General features: G+C 49.8%; 1 protein-coding gene across 1 annotated transcript in view; it reads left to right on the top strand.

The window, feature by feature from the left end:
• The window catches only part of ints8 (integrator complex subunit 8), a 16,844-nt gene that overhangs the window by 6,010 nt on the left and 3,064 nt on the right, over positions 1–7,770 (top strand). The window contains exons 12-27 of the mRNA XM_037693166.1: positions 814–884; positions 955–1,130; positions 1,204–1,334; positions 1,401–1,511; positions 1,582–1,786; positions 3,824–3,945; positions 4,019–4,203; positions 4,278–4,311; positions 4,377–4,436; positions 4,759–4,820; positions 4,914–5,032; positions 5,108–5,211; positions 5,325–5,375; positions 5,441–5,514; positions 5,583–5,647; positions 5,732–5,775. Coding sequence (XP_037549094.1) covers positions 814–884; positions 955–1,130; positions 1,204–1,334; positions 1,401–1,511; positions 1,582–1,786; positions 3,824–3,945; positions 4,019–4,203; positions 4,278–4,311; positions 4,377–4,436; positions 4,759–4,820; positions 4,914–5,032; positions 5,108–5,211; positions 5,325–5,375; positions 5,441–5,514; positions 5,583–5,647; positions 5,732–5,775 — 1,614 coding nt within the window. The remainder of the gene's footprint in view (positions 1–813; positions 885–954; positions 1,131–1,203; positions 1,335–1,400; positions 1,512–1,581; positions 1,787–3,823; positions 3,946–4,018; positions 4,204–4,277; positions 4,312–4,376; positions 4,437–4,758; positions 4,821–4,913; positions 5,033–5,107; positions 5,212–5,324; positions 5,376–5,440; positions 5,515–5,582; positions 5,648–5,731; positions 5,776–7,770) is intronic.

Genomic DNA, 7,770 nt, shown 5'->3' with positions numbered 1-7,770 from the left:
TAGCTAATGTTTAGCATGTGTTTAGCTAATGTTTAGCGTGTGTTTAGAGTGTGTTTAGCATGTGTTTAGCATGTGTTTAGCTAATGTTTAGCATGTGTTTAGCTAATGTTTAGCATGTGTTTAGCATGTGTTTAGCGTGTGTTTAGCATGTGTTTTAGCGTGTGTTTAGCATGTGTTTAGCTAATGTTTAGCATGTGTTTAGCATGTGTTTAGCTAATGTTTAACATGTGTTTAGCATGTGTTTAGCGTGTGTTTAGCATGTGTTTTAGCGTGTGTTTAGCTAATGTTTAGCCTGTGTTTAGCATGTGTTTAGCCTGTGTTTAGCCTGTGTTTAGCATGTGTTTTAGCGTGTGTTTAGCTAATGTTTAGCGTGTGTTTAGCATGTGTTTAGCATGTGTTTAGCTAATGTTTAGGCTAGCTAATGTTTAGCTTGTGTTTAGCTAATGTTTAGCGTGTGTTTAGCATGTGTTTAGCTAATGTTTAGCGTGTGTTTAGCGTGTGTTTAGCATTTGTTTAGCGTGTGTTTAGCGTGTGTTTAGCATTTGTTTAGCGTGTGTTTAGCATGTGTTTAGCTAATGTTTAGCGTGTGTTTAGCATGTGTTTAGCGTGTGTTTAGCATGTGTTTAGCGTGTGTTTAGCATGTGTTTAGCGTGTGTTTAGCATGTGTTTAGCTAATGTTTAGGCTAGCTAATGTTTAGCGTGTGTTTCAGCTGTAGCACCAGCTGTTGTTCAGCAGCTCTGGGCTTCACAGAGAATCTAATTCCTCTTCAGACCTCCTTGAGATGAACAGTTGTTGTGTTGTGGGTCCTCCAGGTCTGCACCCGGTCTCTGGAGATGGACCGGCTGTCGGAGGCGTCCAGCAGGAACATGGCTTCTTTCCTGAAGTGAGTGACAGGTTTTTAATGCGGCTCCGGTTCCTCTGTGGCTCTGATGTAAAACCTGGTTGTGGTGCAGGACTCTGTGTGAGGGCCTGGAGGACCTGTCTCTGGTGTTTGTGGTGACGTCTCACAAGCTGTTCCTGGAGCTGCTGAAGGACAAGGAGAGGAAGACTCTGCTGGAGCAGATGAGGAAGAGGTCGGCCACCGTCAACCTGAGCGCCAAGCCTCTGCCCTCCTTCTACGACATCCCAGGTACGGGGGTGAGCCTCCTGCTGCTCCTCGTCACGTTCAGAGCTCAGTTTCAGTTTGTGCCCTCCGTCCGCAGCTTCAGCCAGCGTGAACATCGGGCAGCTGGAGCAGCAGCTCATCCTGTCCCTGGACCCCCGGAGGATCAGGCAGATCCTCATCGAGCTGCACGGCCTGGCGGAGCGGCCCTTCTGGAGAGTCAACAGCAAGGTTGGATCACACCTGAGACTAAACGTGAAGAGATGATGAATTATTAAACGTGTTGTTCTGGGACAGTGGGAGGTTCCTGCAGAGTACCTCAACGTCATCCTGGGGATCAAAGACAACCTGACCAAAGACCTGGTCTACATCCTCATGGCTAAAGGACTCCACTGCATTTCAATAAAGGTCTGGCAGAAGGAGTCAAACATCTGAGGCGCCTGAACAGTCACATGATCCTGTTTTCCTCTGGTCTCAGGACTTCGGCCACGCCCGGCAGCTCTTCTCTGCCTGCCTGGAGCTCGTCACCGAGTTCTCCCCGAAGCTCCGACAGGTGATGCTCAACGAGATGCTGCTGCTGGAGGTCCGCGCTCACGAGGTGACGGCGGCTGAAGGCAGCAAGGAGCGGCCGCCACCCGACCTGGTCAGCAGGGTCAGAGGTTACCTGGAGATGAGGATCCACGGTGAGTCCACAGCTGTCAGAGCAGGACTCTCAGCTACTACCACACAAACTGCACCACATCAAACAGAACACCAGAGGTTCTCGATGCTTCTGTCAAACTTACTGCCGTTAAAAGAAACAAGAGGAATAAAACAAATTAAGTCCTTGATTAGTCATCTTTCCAGAACCAGAGCATCCACCCCCAGTGGAGCATCTGCATCTGACTGGGAGAAAAACAGCAGGCACTGGGTGTTTTCCCATGAGGCGAAGAGATCTACGGCGGCCCGCCAGATCTGCTCCACCACCTGAGGATGGAGTCGCCACTCCCCACACAGCAGGTTGTACAACAGGTGGGTCACCCAGACTGACAGGAGCCTGGTGCTGCTGGATGAAGTCTCAGACCAGTCTGAAGCTGCTGGATGAAGTCCTAGACCAGTCTGAAGCTGCTGGATGAAGTCTCAGACCAGTTTGAAGCTGCTGGATGAAGTCCTAGACCAGTCTGAAGCTGCTGGATGAAGTCCCAGACCAGTCTGAAGCTGCTGGATGAAGTCTCAGACCAGTCTGAAGCTGCTGGATGAAGTCCCAGACCAGTCTCTGAAGCTGCTGGATGAAGTCCCAGACCAGACTGAAGCTGCTGGATGAAGTCCCAGACCAGACTGAAGCTGCTGGATGAAGTCCCAGACCAGTCTGAAGCTGCTGGATGAAGTCCCAGACCAGTCTGAAGCTGCTGGTATGGTGTCCCGCCCTGATGGTTCCTGTAAGTCACCACGTCGAGTGACATGATGGTTCTTTAGATGGAGCAGAAAATACTTTGAAGTGAGTAAACCTGCCCACACTTCCAGTATATTTCTGTGGAGACGTGACGCTCTTCTGACCGCACCGTTTACTATGCCCATCATCGTGCCCCCCCCCCCCCCCCCCCCGTCAGGGATGCATCTGTTGTCATGGTGACCCTGGATGTTACTGCTCCCAGCTGTGTCCCAGTGGTGAAAGCCATTGGGTCCCTCCATGGCTGGAGATGCTGTCAGTCTGGGATATGGGGGTGGGGATGGGGGGGCATAGACTCAGTGATGCGACCCATCGTTGGAAATCCCTCATCATCAGAAGTCCCCAGCCCCGTTGGGGGGCCTCGAGTGTGGATCCAGGAAAGTGGAGTCATCCTCCTCCTGGATGTCATGGAGGTCAGAGTGACTTTAGCATCTTCTCCTCCTGACTCGTTTCAAGTTCCCGCCATCCACCAGCCCTTTGAAAAGCGACTGCCTGCTCGGGGCCCCTCTCTCATCAAGTTGTGCACGTGGTGGCTCGCAGCTGAAGGTCTGCACCTGTTCATGCAGTTACAGACACACACGCTTCCTGGACACTCATCCTCCTTTCCAGGATTTTTCCCAGCATGCAGCAGCAGTCGGACATGCCTGTGGGTTTGCCAGTGACCCTTGTGCGTGGCTGGGGCCCATGCATGTTATGCACATTGGGTGAGGGTCCCCACCCATGATGGAGGAACCGCTTGACGCGGGGCACGGGCGTGATACAGCGTCCTGGGCGTTAGGTTCTGACCCTGTGGTGGGCGTAGGTGCCATAGCCACGATGAGATGATGAGATGTGGACTTAGCTCCTCACAACAAGTTAGCTGTCCGTCGCTAGTGCTAGCAGTGGAGCCAACACTGAGCTCACCCTGACGCGGCCACTGCTCCTAACTGTGCCAGATGTTTCTGACGACGCACCAACCCGCTCAGAGCGAGTCGAGCGGACGCCAGGAACTGCGTTTGGTGACGGGTTCTTTACCTGGGAACTGTTCAGCAGCTCACCTGAACGAGCCGAGGGAACTTAGATGTAGTTTCTCATGGGAAGAAGGCGAGAATGAGCAGGAGGTGGTCAGTTGACCGTGACATCATGATGGGGGCGGAGCCCTGAGTGTGTGATGTCATCGGAGCGTCCACGCTGGAGCGTTCCCTCTAGAAACACCGAAGTCAGAAAAAGAACCAGCTACACACAATCAGCTTCTTTTCATGGCAGTGGGCGACGGGTTGGATCAGAACTTCCTGTCCTGATGTTTGTCCAGATGTTCCTCTGCGTCAGGTGATGGGCGAAGAGAGCGTGGTCTTCATGTTGAACTGGAGAGAGAACGACTACCTGACCCTGCAGGTGCCTCCGTCTCTGGTCATGAACAATCCTTACATCAAGGTAACGTCCGTCTGTCGACACCAAGGCTTCAGAAAAACTTCCCTCTTTAATTTGTCCTTTTCTCTCCCCGTAGCTCGGCCAGCTCCTGGCCTCCACCTGCAAAGAGCTGCCAGGTCCTAAGGAGAGTCGACGGACAGCCAAAGAGCTGTGGGACGTGGTGGTCCAGATCTGCAGCGTGTCGGTCCAACACAAGAGGAGCAGCGACGGGCGGCTGGGTCTGATCAAACACAGGGAGTCGTCTGTGGGCATCCTGCAGCGGTGAGTCCCCAGAACCTCCTCGTGCGACGCCTTTAACTCAGACATGCAGTCACTCTGCTGCTTTCCTCATTCAGGAGCAAGTTCATCACCTTCATCAAGAAACTCAGAGTAAGTGTCAGCAGAACCAACAAACCTGAGCGTCTGTTTGAAGTCTGACAGTGGGTTTCTCTCAGGAGCCGCTGGTGCTGACGACCCTCATCTCTCTGTTCGTCAGACTCCACAGCATCGTACGGGTACGTCCATTAAAACATCAAATCATCCAGAGGTTCTGCAAAGAACGCAAACTAAAACACGAAGAGGATCTCTGCCCTCCCAAACGAAAAGCACATCTTTTATTCAAACTGGAGACCTCGGACAACCGTACGGTTCAGGAAACACGTCTGAGGAGACGCGAGTGCTGAAGGTGCTCCAGAGCAGACGGAGACGCGTCACGAGTGTCCTCTCAGCAGCTGCTTGAACTCATGCTGCAGAGAACCTCCAGTAAAACCAGTCTCTGTGTTTACTTTTAATAAACGTGAACAACTTTGGTTCTTGTTTGTTTTCCTTCCTCATCAGGACGACATCGTAAACGAAGTGACAGCAGAACATCTGTCCATCTGGCCGTCCTCTCTTCCAAAGTAAAGCCTCTGTGGCGTGAGAGAGTCAACGTTGACGTCCATCGTTGTGCTGTTCACATGTCAGCGCTGACCTTTGACCTGTCTGTGTGGCAGCATTCAGGCGGTGGACGTGGAGGCTGTCGCTGTGACCGTGAAGGAGCTGGTGTCCTACGCTCTCAGCCTGAACCCCAACAACCAGGCGTGGCTCACAACGCAGGCCGACATCTACTTTGGTACCGAGATCCCACGTCCGTCAGTTTGGACCCAAGAACTGGACGAGCGGTAACGATGGTTTCCTCTGTCCGCAGTGACCAACCAGTACTCTGCTGCGCTCACCTTCTACCTGCAGGCCGGAGCCGTGTGCTCGGACTTCTTCACCAAACCGGTTCCTCCTGATGTTTACACGGACCAGGTAACCGCTCACCTGCTCCTCGAACAAACGTGGTGATCCTTCACGTCAGCCGTGAAGTTCTTGTCTGGAAAACGAGTCGCCGGTGCTCACCCGGTTCCTCACGTTTCCTCCAGGTGCTGAAGAGGATGATTAAGTGCTGTTCGATGATGAACTGTCACACGCAGGTCAGAGGTCGCAGCACAGCTTTACCCTCACCTCTGGGGGTCAGCTAACGTGTGGTTCTCCTCAGGTGGCCGTTCTGTGCCAGTTCCTGCGGGAGGTCGACTACATGACGGCGTTTAAAGCCCTTCAGGAGCAGAACAGGTAGGACCCGACAGAACACGCTCACTTCCTGTTCCCGTCAGAACGTCCGTAACGTCCTGTTTTCACAGCCACGACGCCATGGACTCCTTCTACGACTACATCTGGGACGTGACCATCCTGGAGTACCTGACCCGTATCCTTCCTGTCGGTGAACGACGCGTTTGGGTCTGAAGGAACTGTTCTTCTTCTTCAGTTGTTTTCCTGAAGCTGAGCTCAGATATTCATCACAAACGAGGAGAGACGGAGAAGAGGCAGATCGCTGTAAGTCCGTAAAACATTACAGCGATCAGCATCTTACCTGTGGCAGATAACTCTGAGTAGCTAAACGACTGACCTCAGTTTATAACTTCATTGAAACACCTTTTTATAAATCTCTATCTAACCAGGAACAACCGTGTGACAATATGACGACTGTTAATTATTAATTGTATTAATATTTCAACCTTTAGTAATATAAATACTGCTCATGAGTCACGTTAGGACCAACTTGTTGAGCTGAAGCCACAACAGCTTATGGAAGCTGCCATGTTGTATTTTATAACTTCACGAAGACTTTAAGCCCCGCCTACAATTATCATGTCACATAAACTTTCTTTAAGCAATTAACTAATTACAGCTAAATGAAAAAAGAATTCAGATCAAACTCAGTAAAGAAATCAAGACTTTAAATTTGAACCAGGGCAGTGTGTTTTACATATGGGGGCGGGGCTTAAAACCTGGCCAGGTACCAACCTGTGGGGGCGGAGTCCTGTATTTTCTCCTGTCCACACTAATATAACTAGAAACAGGAAACTGACGCCAGATAGTTTTAAGCCCCACCCACTTTTTATTAAGCTTTAGATAATTTTCTTTGATTTGTCGAATATTTCAGCTCCTACTTTTCCAAACTGCATCTTTTCCACACGTTTAGTTTGAAGGACTTCTTCAGGTAGGTCTGTCTGCAGACGAGCAGGCGTTCCCAGAGGAAGGTGTATCTCAAGGGCCACACCTGATTGGACATTAAAAAACAAGGCGTTACTCAAGGACGATCTTATACCTGACTGGACGAAGGTATCAGAACGTTTGTTTTTTCTTTATTGAAAGAGTACGGAGCGGTACAACAAAATGCCGTACAGCATCGAGTGATGTACCAGGCGCGGGCAGGGGGTGACTAACAGATTTATTAATCTGAGTATAGCAGCAGGCAGGTCGTGTGAACCAGCTCAACGTTGCTCGTCTCCATAACGTCTTTCTGTCTCTCTTAACAGAACTTCCTGTTACATTTCAGAATAAGAGCAACATAAATGTAGTGGGGAGGGCTAAATGTTTGTGTTTAATACCTAACCTTTACATTAAAAACTAAATCTGTTTTGGTTGTTCAATAATGTGACAATCGTTACAATCAATTCATGAAGACAGAAAAATAAAGTAACCAAAATAATAATGAAACTTGGACCGTCTCTGGGACAAAGGATGTTTCCTTTTCACAGTTTCTTGTTCAGCTCTTAAATCAGTCGCTGCAGATGAGTGATGTCAGGTTCTGGAGCAGGTATTCTGCTTACTGCTTCACCTCCTCAGCTGTCTCACATTTTAAGGCTCGGTCCTTCTCCGTGTTCCAGCTCCTCTCATGGATCACATCTCATGGAGGAACTTCTAGAGAACATTTGGCTTTGGTCCATTATCTCGTTACAGGACTCCTGATCTTTAATTGAGACCAGACTTTGTGACAAATGGAGCAGTTTCTCTTCAGATGCTTCATGTTTCATTGTACCCAGAGCAGACTCACCTGTGTCAGGTGCAGCTACAAGGACTGAAGAGGATCTTCTTGTGTCTGAAAGCAGATATAACGCTGCTTCTTACAAACCTTCAGTTTAATAAAGACCTCATGTATCTTTTCTAAAGAGCAGCAGATACGCTGCCAGTCAGAGTCTGTCCTTCAGAAACACCCACTTTCAGTCTGCAGAGAACTCGATTCTGGGGCTGACACCCTGTCGGGTCATTGGGAGGGCCAGTAGGCGGGGCTTTAGTTTTGAGGGTACCGCCCCTCATCCTGAGTGCAGCGATGGTTCAAGAAGATCCTCGTCTTCTTAAACGGCTCCGATCTTCAAAAATCACATTTTAAAACTTTTATGTCACCGTTAAATGGACTGAACTTATACATCATGTTTCTGTCTTCTCAAGGTACTCCAAGCTCTTTACAGCAATCTGTGCCTCGTTCACACACACACACACACATTCAGACACACACACACACACATTCAGACACACACACACACA

The sequence above is a fragment of the Nematolebias whitei genome, chromosome 19 (genome assembly GCF_014905685.2).
Source record: "Nematolebias whitei isolate Nwh7 chromosome 19, NemWhi1, whole genome shotgun sequence".
NCBI lineage: Eukaryota > Metazoa > Chordata > Actinopteri > Cyprinodontiformes > Rivulidae > Nematolebias > Nematolebias whitei.
This window is presented reverse-complemented; position numbering and strand designations above follow the sequence as displayed.